Raw genomic sequence first — 21,285 nt, forward strand, 5'->3', positions numbered from 1 at the left:
AGAGCCATCATCTGCTGCCTCCCAGGTTGTGTATACAGGTATCCGGAATCAGGAGCAGAGCTGGAACTCAAACCCAGGCACTCTGATACAGGATGTGGGAGTCCGGAGCAGCTTCTTACCTGCTATACCAAACACTTGCTCCTCTGTGCCTTTCTTGAGAATCAGGAGGCACAGGTGGAAGAACATCTGCAGTTGTTTCTGGGGAACAACTTAACAAAAGTACTAGTTATGCACCAAGGACCCCTAAGTAAATAAGACTGCTCTCTGTATTCAAGGAGCTCAAAGGGAAAATGAACACACAGTAAAGTAAATCAAGGTCAATGAGATAAGAGATGCAATAGACATATGTTCAAGATTTAAAACAGGACAGAGGCAGTGTGGTGGGGTCTTACCCAGGTGTGGGATGAGCCCTGGCCCTTTGTCTACAGCATGGAGAGATGATACAGTGACCCACCTCTGAAGAGGATGCAGCTTCCCAGTAGTCACTCACTTTCTTTGCCAGAAGAAGCCTTTCTAGACCATTTGGGAGCCTTGATACAAAGAGTGTTTCCAAACTTGGATCTCAAAATAGCTAGCATTCTTTCTTGACTTGAATTATGCTTGAGAAATAATCTCCCTTCTCCCAGCAGGACTGGACTTCAGTGGGCCTAAAAACTGATTTATGCAAGCAGTTCGCCTGATCTGATGCAGACTTGGTTATAAACTTTCCATTTTAGGAGTGGAAGTCTCTGACCAGACCCTTGTTGCAAATAAGGGTTAACTTATAACTTTGTAAATCAAGCAGAAGTGTTCAGGTGACCTGCTGCCATGACAATGAAGAGGCCAGGCTAGAACACCATAGCTCCAACACCTCGCTGGAGGCAGTATCTTTTCTGCATCATTGGTTCACTTCCTCTGTGCTTCAGTTGTGAAAATGTGGCCCCAGTATTACCTGTTGACATCGGCTTTTAATTATAGTAACAGTTCCACTTGGAAACACACTTGTGATTTACTTTTCATAGTGTGATCAATCCATAGATTCAATGAAACCATCATAGTCATTCGTAGTAGAGAATACTGCGTAGGAGAATGTATCTGTTAAGGTACTCTGGTGCTGTTTTAATTCTTTGGTGTAATTTTTAAAGATTATTTATTTGAGAGGTAGAGTTATAGAGAGATGGAAAGACAGAGATAAAGTTCTTCCACCCTCTGGTTCACTCCCAAAATGATTGCAATGGCTGCAGCTGAACCCATCCAAAGGCAGGAGCTAGGAACTTCTGGGTCTCCGGTGCAGGGGTGCAGGGGCCCAAGCACTTGGGCCACCTTCTGCTGCTTTCCTAGGCAGCTGGATCAGAAGAGGAGTAGCCAAGACACAAACCAGCGCCCATAAGGGATTCCAGTGCCTCTGGCGGAGGCTTAGCCTACTACACCACAGAGCTGGCCCTTTCTTTGATATAATTTTTATGTCACTTAGTTTGTGAAGCTTTCTAAATGTTTAGCACAGACATACATACTTTTAAATTTCATTTAAAAAACACTCATTTCAAACTAATAGCATAGTTATTGCATAAGAGGAAACTAAGCTTTTGTTCATAAATTTCACAATATTCCCTCCTTCTGAAAATGTACTTTCTTCCAATACGGTCTCCTAAATGGATGTTTTCCTTCATGTGATTATTAGGAACCACAAATAACATAAAATGCACTGACAGTTGCTTATTAACGCCAAGAAACTACTCTGAAAGTCGTAAGCCTGTATTCTTGCGGAGCGTGTAACAGGTGTTCCTCTCCCTGTGTCCTTTGTATACACATTCATTCTGTATTCAAATCAGAGAAGCAAAGGCAGGGTAGGGTCTGTTGCCTCACTACTGATTTCCCTAGCAAATAAGCCAGCAGCTGCCAGTCCAAGAACCACGTTCTCACCAAGGACAAGGCGCTGCGTGCATGGGACAGGATGCTTTCATGGAGCCCTTCAGCGGCAAGGTTGGCAGCGTTCAGTGCAAAATATTCCTCCTTCTCTTAGGTAAGGCCCTGCATGAATCATGTTGTAGCCATTTGGGTTTTCTTAATTATTACTATTATTGTGGGTAAATGGTAAATATTTGCTATAGGCTGTAGATTCGCCCAGATAACTAAAGAGCAGGTCAGAACCTTTTAACAATAACACACTGTTCGAGCAAAGAAGCAGGAACATTTAGGAGAAATGAGGCTCAATAAACAGACCATTATGGTTTTCTTAGAACAACAGTTACTGCCACTAGCACTCGTGAAGAAAGTTAAGATATTCTAGAATTATAATGAATTTCTTCTTTTTACTGAGGTTACACGGAGGCTGAACAGGCTTTAATGTGTTTATTTTGACAAATATTTTAATAGGCCATGAAATTCTGACTGCTTGGAATGATATTCAATATGATTCATGGAAGTTGCTTATTTTAATAAACTTTTAATTAAAGATACTGTGGCCAACCCTTGATTCTGCTTTATTCTAAGTTACCTTTCTTTTGGAATATAGACAAAGGTGACAAAAATTCATATGCAAAGGGAAGACTGTGTTTAAAAACATTATTTATCCAAAATGCCCTTCACTTTTCTTTTTGCCCAATGCTTATTCCTATTAATTTTTTCTATACGTTTATATTCTCTTTCATTCTCCTCTTTATCCTTAGGGTTGATAGGAGTCTCTCCACTATTCCTACTTTTTTCCATGTCAACCCTATTTTCGCCAGCTGTTCTCTTTTCCATTATTCCTATTCATCAGCTTTAAAAGACAAGTAAGTTTCTTATTTCGCTCATAGTCCACAGACAGGAATTCATACAACATTTTATTCTTTAAAATTTAAGAATAATTTAGCAATATAAGCAGTTGAAGTTCTAGACTTTTTTCAGTTACTTAGAGCCTTACTTTCACTGGCATATCTTGTTAGTTTTCATTCTAGGTATGACTGTTATTCAGATTTAGACCTAATGTTGTACATATCCCATATATTTGAAACAGTTGGTAAATTTTTGAAAGTTTTTTGAGTTACATCTAATTGTGATTGCTCAAGTTACTACAGTGATCATGTTATTATAGCTGATTTTTATCTTTTCAAAATATTTGCAATATTAAACAATTACCATAACTGGCAGTCTTTGGCATTGTTCTTGGCTTTGAGAGTATCCACTGTCAGTGCCCCAATTATTTTTAATTTTAAAACCATAAGGCTCTTATAATTTCATAAGTGATCGCTTTGTAGTTGGTCTTAAAAAGAACAGAGTCAATTCAGTTGAGGAACTTGACAAAAATAAAATGTAGAAACAACATGTTCATAAATAGTTGAAGTGGTTATTATATCTTAAGACTTTCTTTCTTTTGCAAATTTACTTTTCTCCATAGGTACAGTTTTGGAAAGACCATAGGTTAGGTGTGAACTTTATTTTTAGGAATATTGCATTTCTGTCTGTTTCTTCTTTTTAAAATAATCATTAAAAGCTGAGGCCCAAAAATTGGCTTTGTACAATATATTCAAAATGCATCTTCATAAAGTCTGTTTTCTATAAAGATGCAAGAGTTTGTTTTCAGTCAACAGTAATTGTATTATGCTTACTAACACCACGCATGATAACAGGGAAGTTAATGCCAGCCATTCTGAGCTACAGCAGAGGTCACTCTGTGACGTCTGATGTTTATATTCAATACAGTGAACTGGGCTAGGGAGTCCTTGTTGCTGGAATGTAGATCAGCTTTACTGTATGACTTCAAGTATGGCTTCACTGCGTACTCTGTCAGAAGACTATACTTACACAGGTCAAGAGAGTCTCTAAAGAGATTATTGCTATAACTTTGTTTTCAGATTATAAATGATATTATCAATGATTCTTCAGATCAGTGAAATATCTTACATGCAAAAAGCCCGTTTTTTCTTTTTAGCAGTAGTGACTCCAATAAAGTTGAGTTTCTGAGTCCAAATATTTGGAATATTAAAGGAAAATTAGAATTTCATAAATTTTTACATAATTTATTTTCTAGAAATTTATTTGTTCACAAAGGAGATAACTTAATAAAATCAAAAGTCCTAGTCTTTTAGGTCTTCTCATGGAACTAGGAAAGAGCACTTGACAATTTCTCAGAATAAAGCTAATTTTTCTAAATTTAGTAAACTACTGGATTTGACATCCTGAATTAATCATATCTCTAGGATGAAACATATAAATGACAAAAAAATGTGTTCCTGAAATGTAAAGGAAGCTTCCATCTATCTATTTATTCACAAATTTTACTATAAGTGTGGATTGAATCATATCGGTAGGTTCATGGCCTCCCTGAAGAATAAAAAGACTTTTGGCAACAAAGCTAAGATATTGATTGTATAAAGAAAAATTCATTCCTTGATGACATCCTTATAACTTATTACCTATAATTTATCTATTAAAAATGGGATAGACAATTTCTAAGCAGATAGCTATTATAATAGCATGTTCATTTAAGAGTACACATATTAGAAAAAATTCATTTGACATGGAAGTAATGAATATATTCAGAGATATTAATGGCAATAAAAAGGTATTATTACATCAGACAGTCTCTAAATTGTAAATACCGTATAAAATGTTATTGTCTACTAAAGTGGTTTCATTTTCTCTGGGACTCAACATATTATATTTAACAATTTATTAAATAAGGCTTTCTTCCTATAGCTTTAGCTATAGACTCTCTAATCAATCTTTTCATACATTATATTCAACACCCTGACTCAAATCCAAAAGTCAGTAACCTTTCTATTCTAATGATACTGTCACCCATAGTAATACAGTGTTTCCCAACCACTCAGAATACTAACTCTCAATCTTTTTCAAACACGATTACAAAGAAAGTAAGAGTTTGTTCCTTTGATGAGAAAACTTATGAAGCAGGCTAACAAGGACCTCTGTTATGGCGACCCCAAATGACAAGAACAGACTGGTCAGCATTGCATTCAGGCCCTCTGCATGGACACCTCAGTCTAGCAATGACTTCTTTTTTTATTTATTTTTTTAGCAATGACTTCTATGTTGAGCTGTTAAATGTCTTAAATGGACCAACAAGTCAGTGATAAAACCATTCACTGCCAGAGGCAACCACCTCATTTTATGTCAGCAGCCATGCAAGTTTTTTTGTATTGAGTTCCCAAGGCAATTATGTGGATCCCCACAATTATCCTTGGTTTTAGAGTTATAGAGAATTGCCACTTTATTAAAGGATACATAAGGATTGACAATACATGGAAAAAAACTGAAAATTATTCAAAAGTCTTTGAGTCTTCTTCAATTTGTACCTTCTCAAAATTCTTTTGGCCCTTCGCTTTCTTTTTTAAAATGTTGGTTGATTGATTTGAAATGCAGAGTGACAGAAAGAGAAGAGGAGAGAGAGATAACAGAGCAAAAAAGATCTTCCATCCACTAGTTGACTCCCCAAATGGCCACAATAAACTGGTCTGGGCCAGATCAAAGCCAGAACTCCATCCAAGTCTTTTACATGGGTGTCATGGGCCCAAGTACTTGGGCTAGCCTCTACTCCTTCCCCAGGTGCGTTAGCAGAAAACTGGATTGAAAGCAAGGCAGCTGGGACCCGAGCTGGCACTCTGATATGGAAGGCCAGTGGCACAAGTGGAAGCTTAACCTGCTGTTCCACAACACCATCCCCTGGCCCTTCACCTTCCAATGTGGTAGCTGCTATCCTGAGCAAACACCTCATGATGTCAAGAATATATACTTAGAGAGTCTGGGAAAGCTTTTAACCTCATCTAATATTGTCTACTGTCCATGTAGAAGACAGCTGAGGCCAAGAATGAAACGACTTACCTAAGGGAACGTGGCTGACCAGTCCCATTGTATCCCACTATGTGCCCTTTGCTAAGACTTTGCACTTGCCAAAATAGAGTACACACATACAAATCCTCATATATCTGTTAACTCCTTTGTTATGGACCAGATCACTCCAGTGAATGCAAATACAGTTGAGTAGCAAAATAAAGAAAGGAGAAGAGAATCTTAGGTACACACAGAGGCCAAGGAGGCTATAAGACAAGATTTTATTTCCCCTATCGTCTGCTCTCCAGCCATGGATTCAGGTTCACTTCTGTGTTACTATGTGGGTGCAAACTGTTGAAATCTTTACTTAATATATGCTAAACTGATCTTCTTTATATAAAGAGAATTGAAAATGAATCTTGATGTGAATGGAAGGGGGGAGGGAGAGGGAAAGGGGAGGGCTGTGGGTGGGAAGGAAGTTATGGGGGGGCCATTGTAATCCATAAGCTGTACTTTGGAAATTTATATTCATTAAATAAAAGTTTTAAAAAAAGGAAAGCAAAGGAGAGGCAATCAAACAGGATGAACATTTTGTGTATGAGAAACTGAAACTGTAAACTCTCCCTCTATGTGACTAATTTTCATCTCTTCTCACCTACTCCAGGATTATACTCCACTGTCACTCATCTCTATTCTACTTCAGCAACGTTTCTCTTTCTAGTTAATCATTCCCAGTGACCAAAGACCCTTCATTTCATTTCATATTTCACACCCCTCTTCAGTTCCTGTGCCATTTGTCTGCCCCCCTCCCTTCACAGGAAAACTCACAAGTATCTATTCCCACAGTCTCCAATTTCCTATTTTCTCCCTTTTCTCTCAGTGTTCAAAATATCCCATAGCTAAATTCATTCCTTTCTCCTCCCCTACTATTTCATAGGTACCATATTGTCCCTAATTTTAAGATTAAGGCTTTTTTTTTTTTTTTTTGACAGGCAGAGTGGACAGTGAGAGAGAGAGACAGAGAGAAAGGTCTTCCTTTTGCCGTTGGTTCACCCTCCAATGGCCGCCGCGACCGGCGCGCTGCGGCCGGCGCACCGCGCTGATCCGATGGCAGGAGCCAGCAGCCAGGTACTTATCCTGGTCTCCCATGGGGTGCAGGGCCCAAGCACTTGGGCCATCCTCCACTGCACTCCCTGGCCACAGCAGAGGGCTGGCCTGGAAGAGGGGCAACCGGGACAGAATCCGGCGCCCCGACCGGGACTAGAACCCGGTGTGCCGGCGCTGCTAGGCGGAGGATTAGCCTAGTGAGCTGCGGCGCCGGCCCAAGATTAAGGCTTTAAATTAAAAGGCGTCTAAACAGGGATTCCAGCAACATGGCATCCCTGAGCTAAGGAGGACTCTTCCCACTGCAAATACTTAGAATTGCTAACTAACGTGAAACAGTGTATCATGATTCAAGGTAAGAGGGAAGAATCTCCAAGCACCAGAAATTAGAAAGAAAGCTGGAAACCTAGCTGGAAACACACACACACACACACACACTTTCCAGGGATGTCAATAGGCAGAGCTCTACACCCCCAACCCCCATGTTCTCGGAATCTGGCTTTAATCAAGCTTCTGCATCCAGTAAACTGTTTCAACATTACCACTTGGTTGTATAATGGGTATCACAAAATGGACATGCCCAAACTCAGTTCTGAGCTTCCACCCATCAAACTGTTCTCCCCCGAGTTGTTTCCCACCACTAAGGTGTTTGTTGCCAACTCAGTCTTCCACTTGGCCTAGGACAAGAATCAAGTCACTCCTGCCTCCTCTTTATTTCATGCATCCCACCTGCAATGTTCATAAATCCTTTCAGCACCACCAACCTTTTCCGTACCTTTTGCTACCACCCTGGTCCAAGCACAGTCATCACTTAAGTGGTCCCAATCTCTTGTCTTTGGTTCAAGCTATTCTTATAGCAGCAGGAGTGAGTCTAATAAAACGTAAGACATAACATACCCCTCCTCTGCTCGCAAAGCTCCAGCTGCATCCTGTCTCAGAGTCAAATTGTCGTCATCTCTCCCATGAGCCCAGGGTCCTGCCTGATCTATCCCAGCACTTCACTGACCTTGTGTCTCTGCACACTCCTCGTGCTCCATTTAACTCCACCTGTGCCTGCCCCTTGCTGTTTCTCACACACAGCAACTAGATTCCTGTTACGGGCAGGATTCATGACTGAAAATGGTTTACTGCCACTCTCCTTCAGATATTGCACTTGGCAGGTTTCAGCAAAAGGAGAAACTTTCAAAAAGTAAAACATTCAGCCATTTCAGAAGACTTTGGGAGAATCTTTTGAGGAAGTAATTCCCCCAGGGTTTCTGGTGTCACATTGTTTTATCAGAATGCAATATGACACCGGTACTAATATAGTCATAATCTCAAATTTTTCCATGGTTTCCCTGGACTTTAGAACTAATCGTCTTCCCCAGTTCTCCTTTTCTCATTATTCTTTAACAGTCGTAGATAGGAACTTCTGCTTTTCCCTTTCACCTCGCCTTTAGAAAAGTCACACAATCGCATAGTCTTTGGGTGGAGTTTTTAACATGCAGAAGGTTTCAAAGACAAATATTGACTTCTCCATGTAACCGGTACTAGATGGTCAGTCCCTAGAAGTCTCTCTTCTCTGAAGACGATCATCGCCCCATTAGCTTCTCTCTGCAGCTGCCTGTTTCGATTATGACATGTGGCTGAGGGGCTTCATGGCTTGCCTTTTGTTCACAGCAGGTGTTTGCTCAGGACTGAAGGTGACGGTGCCATCACACACAGTCCATGGCATCAGGGGTCAGGCCCTCTACCTACCTGTGCACTACGGCTTCCACACTCCAGCTTCTGACATTCAGATCATTTGGCTGTTCGAGAGACCCCACACGATGCCCAAATACTTGCTGGGCTCTGTGAATAGATCTGTGGTTCCCGACCTGGAATACCAGCACAAGTTCACCATGATGCCACCCAACGCGTCTCTGCTCATCAACCCACTGCAGTTCACGGATGAAGGCAATTACATCGTGAAGGTCAACATCCAGGGAAACGGAACTCTGTCTGCTAGTCAGAAGATACAAGTCACCGTTGATGGTGAGTCCATTTGGCTGTGCGTGGGCAAAGGCTCAGGAGACTAAACCACCTGGGGTTGAGGTCCTAGCTTTGCAACTTTAGGCTAATTTATTCACCCTCCAACCCTTGACATTTCATGGCACTGATGACATTGCTGCATGGGGCTTTCCGAGCACGAAGTAGCATGCATAGAGGGAATACGCACAGGGCCCAGCAAAAGGTAATCAAGCAATGTGTATAACTTATCACTTATTTGTCTGGGAACTAACAAGTATAAAGCTGCTGACTTAATGAGATGGAGAAAATATTACTTTTCTCAGTGGTCAAATGCACCCTGGGAAGTATCCTACTTTTGTCCATGAAAATTTTTATCTTGGTATGTTATGTGGGGGAGGATGAGAGTTACTCAAGGACCACTAAGGACAATAGAAGTTTCTGAAAATGTCCTCTAAGGAAAAGTCAAACCAGCTAATTTTTAGAAACTTATTTTCCTTGCTGAAGTATGTAAGAGATGTACTTTTAAATATACTCTGAGGTGAAGTTTTGATGTTTTTTCTCTAGACCTGTTTATTTGACAGTATTCTCCAGTTTGGTAAATACCAATTTCACGCTATCGATTGCTTTGGCCAATAATTTGCTGTCATCAATGACTCTCTTTTTCTCACATCCCACATCTAGTCCACAAGAAACCTCTGTCAGCTTTACCTGCAAAACACGGAAAGAGTCCAACCATGTCTCCCTGCCCCATCACTGCCCCACTCACCACCACTCCTCTTCAACTCTGCTCTTACTTCCCTGCCAGCATCAAAGTCTCACCCCTACTGATAGCTAAACAGAGACCCAAACCATGACAATTCCTGTCTCTACCTCCAGCCTGGGAAGAAAGGAAAGAAATTCACTGTTGGTAGTTCTGGAGTTCTTGCAAGAGCAGACCTACATGCCTGAATTACTCCAAAGAAATTATCTAGAACAGACTTTCTAACTTTCCCTTCCTGGTATTGATGGCCTTCATACCATGAGTTGGGCAAAGCTTAAAGGCCACCTCCTAGCAGTGATGAAAGGGAGAGGCAATCAAAGAGGATGAACATTTTGTTTATGAGACACTGAAACTGTAAACTCTCCCTCTATGTGACTAATTTTCATCTCTTCTCACCTACTCCTGGATTCTCCTACTTGGCTGCCTCCCAGTCTCCCGGCCTCCTAAAGCTTCAAATCCATTGCTTCTTTCTCATTTAAAATAAGAGGCACTAACAGTGGCCTGCGAGGCCCAACACACCCAGCACCCATCTGCCCCCATTCTCTCTCTGTGTACTCCTCACTCACTCTGGCCCCCTGGCTCTTCTTGGAAAAGGCCAACCACACTCACATCTCAGGACTTCTGTATTCGATGGAGTCATTCCACCCAACTGGCTTTCCTCCCAGATAATAATATGATCCCTTCCTGTATTTTCTTTAGGTCTCAGTACAAGAATGACTTTATCTTTGAATATTTTCCTGACCACCTGATAGAAAACTAATCTCACTCCCCCAAACACACACCCACCCACCCCTCCACACACACACACAGCATCATTCTCTATTTCCAATTCTGCTTTCCTCTGTTTCATAGCTCTTGTTACTACCTGGACATATTACATGTTACATATTATAATATTTATTATGTATTACAAAGAATGTATGGAAAATATCATTATGAAAACACTAGGCATGTATTTTAAGACATTTCTGCACTGAAATCAATCTTTCTTCTAATTCTATTTCTCTTCCAAAACTTTTTGAAAAGCTGCCATATGATTTTGTTGTTTTGTTTCTCTTTCTCAACTAGAACACAGGACCCAAGGGAGCAGGCACTTTGAGGGGTCTGCTGTCTTATCCCCAGGGTCTCATCCCTTGCCAATCACAAGTAGACCCAGTCGTCTTACAGAGAGTCAGTGAGTGCCAGAGGAGGGAATGCCAGGCTGAGAGCGAGCAAAGACTCAGCATAAGCAATCAAAGGTTAACAGATTAAAGAGGAGACATACCTAAAAGAATTTACATAAACTTTTCCTGTGATGTGTCCTGTCTCAGTGCAAATCTTTGAACAGCACAAGAGTGATCCAGTCTGCTCTCCCAAGCCCAATGACATACTACCTGTTCATTCCATTCCATATCTATTTCTACACGCAGATTGGAAATATGAGCCTTTTCTGCATAATTGTGTATGATTGGTTTTTCTTTTTGTTGTAATAATATAAACCAAATGCAATTCTAAACTGTTTGTTCTCACCTGTGAAGATAGGGAATTCAATTAAATGGACAAGGAAGTTGACTAAGAGAAATGCTGGGAGGGTTCAAAATGGCTCAATTCCCCTCAAAGTTGCCTTTCTATCTCCTTCCTCCCTTTTATTTCCTTCTGTCTTCTCTAGGCTGGAGAATTGGGTCTGTGTGTGTCCTGATACACATTTGCCAGTGTAGGAAAATGTACACAGGAGACAAGATAAATGTACCTAAAGAAGATCATCAACCCAATTAAAAGCTTGATAGCAAATCAAAGTCTAAGTATCGGAGCGAATTGCCTGTCACTTATGTGTCATTTATTTCTGTGTTTTGTAATCATATACAGAAAGAGATAAGCAAATGTATACCTCTCCAAAATGCCGGAGGGAATCAGTGCCAGATTTAAAGTCTTCTTTCTTATTCTACTGATTGCTGTGTAACTCTGAACAAGTCACTCTTTGTCAATACAGAGATAAGAACTTCAAAGATTGGTGAATATTGCTGAAAATGTTGTGGGTACATAAATAAGTTCTAACTTCTATCCATCAATTTCAGAATGAAAATTTAGAGAGGGAATAATATTTATTCTTGGAAATGGATTCATTTGACAAATATTAAGTGCTGAGTGTGTGTAACACTCATAAAATATAAAGAAAAAAGACTAAAAACATAAAGTGAAATGATAAAATGCAAAAGGAAAAATATAAAAATAAAATTGTTTTCCTGATGACTTTCCATTCTAATAGGAATTTCCATTATATTTGTCTCATATTTCTAATTTGACACAATCTCTATAATACATTTTATAATACCTTCAGAGGAGCCATTGTTGAAAGGTAAGATTTGGTTTGCTAATGTGACTAATATAATGCTGCAACACGAATGCAAAGAAATTAAAACATGTAACTATTGGCTTACAAAGAATGAAAAGGAAGTTGGCTATCACTTTCCCTCTGTAGTCCAAAAGTATTTGCATATGAGCTCAGTATTTGTGTATAAAAATTGGGATTCACCACATTCACTTACCCCAAGGACCTAGTCTTGGGACAATTAGAGAAAATCAAGAGAGGGAAAAAATAAATTTTCTCTGTGAAGGTTCTCATATACTCTTACGGTGTTGGGGAAAGCACAGTGAACAAGAAATCAGGAAGCTGGAGTTCTCAGTCACTCGTTAGGTATCTACAAGGTACAGGGCTTCACTCCACAATCTTTGAAGAGAACTTTTAGAATTTTTTTATCTCATGATACTTTTGTTTTATCATTTTGCATTTTCATGACTTTTATTCTCTTTCCTAATGATTTCCTGTGCTGCCTCCATTTACAAAGTGTAAAATGCCAGAATTTAATATTTGAAAAACACGAGTTTTATTGTGACCCAGAGGGTGGAAAAAAATCATTTTCCCTCTCTTGATATTGCAGATCTCATCACCAAGCCAGTGGTGCAGATTCACCCTTCCTCTGGGGCCGTGGAGTATGTGGGCAACGTGACCTTGACATGCCAGGTGGCAGCTGGCACTCGCCTGGCTTACCACTGGCTGAAAAATGGGAAGCCCGTGCGCACCAGCGCCACCTACTCCTTTTCTCTCCAAAACAACACCTTTCATATTGCTCCAGTGACCAAGGAAGACATCGGGAATTACAGTTGCCTGGTGGAGAATCCCGTCAGTGAGATGGAAAGTGACATCGTTACACCAACCATATACTGTAAGTTCTTTTAAAAACTACTTGAGTTTTTCCAGAAGAAATTCTTCTCACAGGGGTAGTCACAGAGAACATCGGCACTGGACATCGCTTGGGTAGTGCAGTTCAGTGCCTGGCACAACTCAGTCTTTGAAGATCGAGGTGAGATATTGACCCAGGGCCATTCAAGACACAATTTGTGATTTCAGCCAATTGAGTGACCTCATGTCCACCAGAAAGCAGGAATCTCGATTGTAAGAGCCTAGAACAATGCAGATGCAGTAACTTTCTTATGTCTGAGGAGCAAGAGTTGGTGGCAGTAAACCAGGAGAGGAATGTGCCCTGTGGCTGACTGTTCCCGGGTTAGGCACAGGCAGGGTGTCTAAGGATCTGGCTGTTCCCTCTGCCCATCTTCTCAGCATCAACTTTTAAAATTAATTCCTTTATCGTAAACAACAGATAACAATTACACGTATTTATGGAATACAGAGTGACAATTGAGTGTATGTATACATTTGTAATGAACACTCAGCATTACCCATCATCTCAAACATTTAGCATTTCTTTGTGATGAGAAGATGCAAATTCTTCTCTTCTAGCTCTTTTGATTTATATGATACAATATGATAAGCAATAATCACCCTCCTGTGCAATCATGTGTCAGAACTCATTCCTCCTGCCTGGCTGTCAGGGCAGACCAGTCAGAACAAAGTTTATTAGTCTGCAGTAAGGTATTCAGGTTCCCAGGGAATCAGCAATTATTTCTGGATTTTGATTTTCTTTGGTTTATTTTCCTGTTGTTGGTAAACTTTGTGTTTAGCTATGGTGAACAAACTCTTCAGTTCCTGTCCTATCAGCATCACTAACGCAGTGAAGGGACCTCTTTCCTCATTGCACCATTGTTCCCAATCCTCTCTATTCTAAAACACTACCCCTATTTGATATTGCATTCTAATTTCAGCTTAGCACGATGTCTCCTCTGCACTGGAGACAACTCTTTGTTGTGGGGGCTCTTTTGTGCATTGTAACATGCTTAAGAGCATCCCTGGCCTCTCCCCGTATGTAATCCAGTAGCACATCCCTCCAGCTGTAACAATTAAAAGTGTCTGTGAACATTGTCATAGGCTCCCTGTGGGCCAGAACTCAGAGAACCAATGGCTATCACACTGGGAAGTCTTATCTGTTATCATGTTGCCTACAGCACAACTGCACTAGCAGATTAACAAGAAAAGTGGCAAAGAAAATCTCACTGCTGTGACATGAAGGTGGGCAGCGTAACTGTGGAATCATAAGGGGAGAATGAAGCCTGCTTCCTGTAAGCACTCACTCATCAGTGAATCTCTTAACACGAAAGGAGGCACAAACCATAGCATTTTGAATGTTATAAGTCAGATAGACCAAAGTGGACAGCATGTTGGGTCATTTCCGGTGTGACTTTAGTTGAATCCCTTGATCTTTCTGGGCCACATCTGTGCAATGGAGATTGTGAAAACCACCTCACCACACTTCTGTGGCGAACCAAGCACTGTGTGACAAATAGCCAGTGACTGGCACAAATCGGATGCTAGGTAAATCCAGGCGGCTTAGTCAGAAATACATCTGTATGGGAAAAAAGAAGTACCAGCAAATGTACAAATGTAGCCTTTCCTGACTAGAGAAAGCTCCAGGAAGAAACAGCACCAGCAAGGGAACAAGAAGAGGCCAGGGAGGGGACACACATACCCAGGGAGGCTTTGCTTTGGATCTGCAAAACTAAGCTATGGAAAATATAATTGTGAAAACTTGAACATGGACATTTTCTTTTATTTTAGTAGAACAGAGAAAATAAAATGCATGACATAGAATGCTATCTATGCCACAGAGATGTAAATAAAGAAACATAGTGGACAGTGCCAGTTCATGTCCTGGCTCCTCCACTTCCCATCCAGTTCCCTGCTAATATGCTGGGAAAAGCAGAGGAAGATGACGTAAGTGTTTGGGTCCATGCACCCACAGGAGAGACCCAGATGGAGTCCCAGGATCTAGGCTTTGGCCTGGCTCAGCCCTGACCACTGTGGGCCATTTTGGGAGTGAGCCAGCAGATAGACTCATTCTCATTCTCTCTCTCTCTCTCTCTCTCTCTCTCTCTCTCTTTCTCTTTTTCTCTTTCTCTCTCTCTCTCTCCCTCTCTCTCTCTCTCTCATTGTAACTCTACCTTTCAAATAAATAACGTAAATCAAAGAAGTACCAGCAGCAGCATAGTGAGTAGGAATGAAAATTATGGAGGGAGAAGGCTTAGGTGCAAATCCTGGGTCTGCTACCTTTCTCTCTCCCTGCTTCAGCTCCTTAATCCATACATTGGTGATAATGTTAACCTACTTCATAGAATTATTATGAGGATTAAATCTGTCATTCTATGTAGAGTGCTTAGAGTAGTAATTGATCCATAGTAAGTTCCCCTAAGAAAGTTAACCATTATTATCTCTATAATATTATTACCCTAGGGGAATTCAGAGCATGGAAACATTCCTTCTGCCTGTGGAAAAAAAATTCTTGTAGAAAGCAGCATTTGGGGTGGACTTTGAACAATGCTTGGGGCAAGTGACAATATCTGAGAAAACCATTTCAGGCAATGAGGACAACAGGAGCTCAGGCACCAAGCAGAGGGACGTGTTTGACAAACGGGCCAATGTGGCAAGAGTACAGGATATATGAAAATGTGTGGGGGAACTGATGGTCGGATAGATAAATCTGAGTCCAACTATGAGGAGCTCTAAATTCTAGGACTTATTACCAGTTTAAAAAAATTATAAAAGAGAGTAGATACAAAAAATGACTAGAAGACAGTTTATATTTTCATACACATTTCTTAGAGTAAACTAAGGGATATTTGTCAAGAAAGCATGTTTTCAACATATATCAAACTTTGCACAATTATATAAATGGTATGTGTAATAAAGGAAAAAAAAGAGGCACAGAGTGAATTTCATGAACCTAAGTAAAGGAGAAAAGTCACAAAATTTGAGCTATATTAAATATAACTAAGAGCAATTTGTAAGTATTTTTTCTGAAAAGTATTGTTCAAACAATGCAGTTAAAAAATGGGCAAAGGATATGAACAGGCATCTTAAAAGGACAAAATATAAATGGCCAAGAAACACATAGACACATGAAAAAAATGCTCAGGATCACTAGCCATCAGGGAAATGCAAATCAAAACCACAATGAGGTTTAACCTCACCCAAGTTAGAATGGCTATCATCCAAAAATCAAAAACTAATAAATGTTGGTGAGGATGTGGAGGAGAGGGTACCCTAATACACTATTGTAAACTAGTCCAACCATTAGGGATGATAGTATGGAGATTCCTCAGAAACCTGAATATAGACCTACCATATGAACCAGCCATCCCACTCCAGGGAATATACCCAAATGAAATGAAGTCAGCAAATAAAAGAGTTATTTGTACCCACATGTTTATAGCAGTTCAATTCATAATAGCTAAGATATAGAATAAATCCAGATGTAGATTAACTAATGACTGGATAAAGAAAATTTGGCATATGGGCTGGCACCTTGGTGAAGTAGGTTAAGCCTCCACCTGTGGTGCTGGCATTCCATATGGGCACCAGTACAAGTCCTGGCTGCTTCACTCCCAATCCAGCTTCCTGCTAATGGCCTGGGAAAGCAATGGAAGATAGCCCATGTGCTTGGGCCCCTGTGCCCATGTTGGAGACCTGAAAGAAGCTCCTTGATCCTGGTTTAGGACTGGCCCAACTCCAGCCATTGTAGCCATTTGAGGGAGTGAAGCAGCAGATAGACGATCTCTCTCTCTCTCTCTCTCTCTCTCTCTCTCTCCTCTCAAATAAATAAATAAGTCTTTTTTTTTTTTTGACAGGCAGAGTTAGACAATGAGAGAGAGAGACAGAGAGAAAGGTCTTCCTTCCGTTGGTTCACCTCCCAGATGGTCGCTACAGCCGATGCACTGCGCCGATCCAAAGCCAGGAGCCAGGTGCTTCCTCCTGGTCTCCCATGGGAGTGCAGGGCCCAAGCATTTGGGCCATCCTCCACTGCCTTCTCAGGCCACAGCAGAGAGTTGGACTGGAAGAGGAGCAACCGGGACAGAACCGGTGCCCCAGCCGGGACTAGAACCCGGAGTGCCAGCGCTGCAGGCAGAGGATTAGCCTAGTGAGCCGCAGCACCAGCCAAATAAAGAAGTCTTAAAAAAAAAAAAAAAAAAAAAAAAAGAAAATGTGGCAAATATACAGAATGGAATACTACTCAGCAGTAAATAAGAATTAAATCCTTTTGCAACAAAATAGAAGCAACTGGAGACCACAATGTTTAGTAAAACAAGCCAGTACCAAAAAGAAAAATATCATAGATTTTCTCTGATATGTGGCACTTAGTATATTATACAAAAGAAGAATGAAACCAATATCTTATGATTTGATTATAGTTTTTAGCTCTTGTCTATACTCCTGTGGAATAGTGGTCTTTCAACATTTTACTTATTGAACAGTATGCTTAATGATGCGTTAAGCCTGTGATTATAAAATAAATTGAAATTATGTTGCTGTAAAAATTAAAGGAAAAAGAAAGGAAGGTAGGATGGAGGGAGGAAAGGAGGGACGTATGGTTATCTTTAAGAATTGTGTCTTTAACATCTGTTCTCTGTATATTAGTACAAAACTTAAAATTAACATACATAAATTTTAAAACTTTATACTTTGATTTTGTTATACAATCTTGATAAAGAACCAAAAAATTTTAACTATTAATCCAACCTAGTTCACATTCAGTATTAAATATGAACTGATCAATTCACTTAAAATATGAACTGATCCTTTCACTTAAAATAGAAGAAATTACATTAAAGAGTGCCAAAGAAGGAAACCAGTTTTTCACCAATGCCAAAACATCTCACACAGTAAACAAATTATATGAGTATATGAACAGCTTCTAGAAAGTTCATGGAAAATATGAATTATGGAAACCATGCATGGATTTCAAATGTTTTGCATCAAAACAATTATTTAATTATATTTCCATGAATTTTTTGAAGAAGCTTCACATATGATTTGTTCCAATTATTAGTTATATTGTGTTGAAAGATGGCTTTACTTATTAGTTGAATTTTAGATAAAATTTTCCAATAGTTTTCCCATAATGTTACATTCAGATTATATTATAAAAATATTCTATCAGCCTTCAAACATAGGTTGAGAAATATATTTACAAAGAAATATAATCTTGTCTATATTCATGACCAGCATTGAAGGGGAGTGAAAAATTCAAATTGGTGAAGTCTATTTATATGGGTATTCCTGACCTAGTAAGGTTATTTTGACATGATTTTAAATTTCTACTCAGGGGCTGCTGCTGTGGCATAATGGGCTAAGCCTCTACCTGCAGCGCCTGCATCCAAAATAGGCCCTGGTTTGTATCCTAGCTGCTCCTCTTCTGATCCAGCATTCTGTTATGGCCTGGGAAAACAGTAGAAGATGGCCCAAGTCCTTGGGTCTCTGCACCCACATGGGAGACCCAGAAGAAGCCCCTGGCTCCTGGCTTGGGATCAGTCCAGCTCTGGCCATTACAGCCATTTGGGGAGTGAGCCAGCAGATGGAAGACCTTTGTCTGTCTGTCTGTCTCTCTTTCTCTCTGTAACTCTATCTCTCAAATAAGTAAATAAAATCTTAAAAAAAAAAAAAAAACCCTTCCATTCAAGTCTAGGTAATACAAACCTAAGTACTTGAATTATGTAAACAGAGAAAAAGTGAGCAGACAATTATATCAAATCTAGGACTCAGTGGATACATCTCATGTTTTTCTTTATTGTTTGGTTTGCATCCACATAGGAAGGTACAAAGTGCAAAATAAAATATTAACCCAGTCAGACATCATCTTCCGCATGTGAATCCCAAAGAATTACCTTTCAGCGTAGTGGGAGACAACAGGAGATGAGACTGTGTTGGAATATTCTTTGTTAGTCGAGGGAAACCTGATCATAATTTGGCTTTGGTGCTCTGCTGGGGAGTGCAGTAGATAGAACAATGGTTATGTGCCGGAGCTGTACACTTGGTGTCCGTGAGAGAAAGCCTTGTTCTGCCATTACCAATGTGCAGGTGACATACCCCCTCAGTGCACCCATGTGCTCTCCTGCTTATCTATGCTCTCCCCAGTGGAATGCTAATACCTATGTCAATGGGGGGGGGGGCATTTAATGTGAATTTATGTGTAAAAAAGTTAGTGTATGGTGCATGGAAAGAACTCTTTTTCTTTGCCTTTTTTTAAAATCAAAATTATGCTGATATAATTTTCAACATGGCAATAAGAAGCTATGGAGAGCTTGGATAATTTAGAAGATTCGTACAAACAGAAAATTGAAAGGAAACCTTGAGAGGAACTTTTGACTTTCCCAAACATCACCATTCCTTAATTTAACATACTTTATTTTTCCATAGTATTTCTTTTACATCAATTTCTTCTTAGCTCTCTGTTCCTCTCTTCATCTGCCTACCTATCTTTAAACTCTTGACACAGATTTAAGTAAAAAATTCTTGGGGAAAATTGTTTAAGCAAGTAGAGACATATGAAATTATCATTTTTGAAATTACTTCTGTTTGTTACAAGTTTATTTTAAGCTGGTAAAATGAAAATGAGATTTTCCTTTCAACATGCATCAATCTCACTATTATCATAAAACATACTGATAGTGTGGAGAAGGTAAAAATGAGAGCGAAATTCACAATCACATCTGTTTACGTCAGAGTGTGCTTCAGAGTCCGAAACCATCTTTCCTTTTCTGTGCTGATTGACAGGATTAAAATATCCCAGTTGAATCAGTTCACATTTCACAGAGCCTCTGTTCTATTTACAGATTCAACTTTTTTCTTGACATTCTTTTAGACATGGCCCATGAAAGTCTCACAAAGAAGCATTTATCATGAGTAAATACTGACAGAGAGTGGGAAGAGGAAAATTTACAAATGTGGGTTCTGTTTCCACACTGTAAACATGCATTATCTACATGATTTAAGAAAGATTTTTAATATTGGCAGATAATTGCGATCATTTATTAATTTTTATCTTAATTATTTTTATGTTCAAATGCAGCAACCTTCACTTAGTCAAAATCTCCTCTTATCTGATATTCATTCATTCACTTATTCCGTAATTCATAAGCAACTGCCTGTCACATTACAGATAAAAACACACCTCAGACGCATTAATAATTTTTCTCCCTATCACTATTTCAGCCTGTTTTATTGTTTTTGGGGGGTATTTTTAAATTTGTTTTCTTGACCTCAAGTAGTAAGAATTAAGTCAAATGTATACTCTGAATATTTGTTCTTTTTCCTATCGGTTGACCTGGCATCTACATGGCTGCAATCTTTGCCTTCATTCCATGAAAACTGGGAAGTTGTGCCTGGTGAATGTTATGCCCACTTCTCTTTCTTCTTCCGGTTACTTTACTGTTCCCTCACACCATCATCTTCCCCACACGGTTCTCCCGCCCTGCTCTCGCCTTGCTTCCCCAGTGCCCGGGAGACAGCTGCTGAGCTCCTGCAGTGTCCCAGGCTCACCTCTTCCCCGGTACTCGCTGCGTTATGTTTTCCCTGATTCTTCTCTGTGCAACGAGGAGTTCTTCATTATTCAGCTTCGTATTCATGGGGCAATATTTGACACGAGTTAAGAACACAGACTCCCTTTCAGAGTCCAGTGTTGCTTGATGCTATGGAAAGGCCAAATTCCCAAGACGAGATAACAACTTCTTTGTTAGAGTGCTTTTGCTATTTGCTTTGCTTTCTGACCTCTTGCAAAGTTCCTCAATAATTTAGTAAGTGTCAGATCCCAATATTTATCCCTTTGAGATATATATAATAATTTGGAATTCCAACTTGAATCACCTATTCTGTTTTCTAAAAGTACTGTTTCCATGACATTTATTCATGAAAGCAGGAATTATTTTATTTTAAAGAGAATTTTTAAAAGTATAATAAAATCTATCAAGATTGATCATGTATCTATGAAGTTCTGATGTCATAGTCTGGTGGCAGACAGTGTGAAGGCAATAATTAAGGAGACTTCTACCTCCAGCTGTAAATAATCCAGTTACATTTTGTGTGCAACATATGGTACTGCTGAGGGGGAGTTCTCTAAGTGATAAAAATTAAAGTAAAAAAAAGTGTCATTCATAGTAAATAAATACCTACCATCTGCTCCCAAGCAGGGTGGCAGTCAGCCTCATGACGGAAATTTAGGTACTGTTCCCGCCCAGCCATAAATTGTTAAAGAGAACAGATGATATATGAGTTTACAAGTCACTTAGTAAACAGCCATTCTCAAGGCAATGGGCTCATTTATATTGGGAGCTCTCTGCCAAAGGCAAGAAGGTAAACCCTAATCCAAATTCAAAATGCAATGACCCTTCTACTTTCATCTTCAGCACTGGAGGCAACTCCGGTTGGATCACTCCAAATGTCCCCAACTGGACAGCCCATCCACTCAAACAATACACAA

At 39.8% G+C, this 21,285-nt stretch overlaps 1 protein-coding gene across 6 annotated transcripts in view; it reads left to right on the forward strand.

Moving 5' to 3' along the window:
* HEPACAM2 (HEPACAM family member 2) overlaps nucleotides 1-21,285 on the forward strand; it is a 51,935-nt gene that overhangs the window by 6,081 nt on the left and 24,569 nt on the right. Inside the window, exons 1-3 of one of the 6 annotated variants that reach the window (XM_008261726.5) lie at nucleotides 1,827-2,002; nucleotides 8,515-8,868; nucleotides 12,523-12,807. In XM_008261726.5, the coding sequence (XP_008259948.1) occupies nucleotides 1,924-2,002; nucleotides 8,515-8,868; nucleotides 12,523-12,807 (718 nt within the window). In that variant the 5' untranslated portion in view covers nucleotides 1,827-1,923. Of the gene's footprint in view, nucleotides 1-1,826; nucleotides 2,003-8,514; nucleotides 8,869-12,522; nucleotides 12,808-21,285 lie in introns of those variants that run through there. The other 5 variants (XM_002713804.6, XM_008261725.5, XM_017344316.4 and 2 more) reach the window with 5 other exon arrangements.

The sequence above is a fragment of the Oryctolagus cuniculus genome, chromosome 16, assembly GCF_051225735.1.
Source record: "Oryctolagus cuniculus isolate XC-2025 breed Fujian yellow rabbit chromosome 16, ASM5122573v1, whole genome shotgun sequence".
Taxonomy (NCBI): Eukaryota; Metazoa; Chordata; class Mammalia; order Lagomorpha; family Leporidae; genus Oryctolagus; species Oryctolagus cuniculus.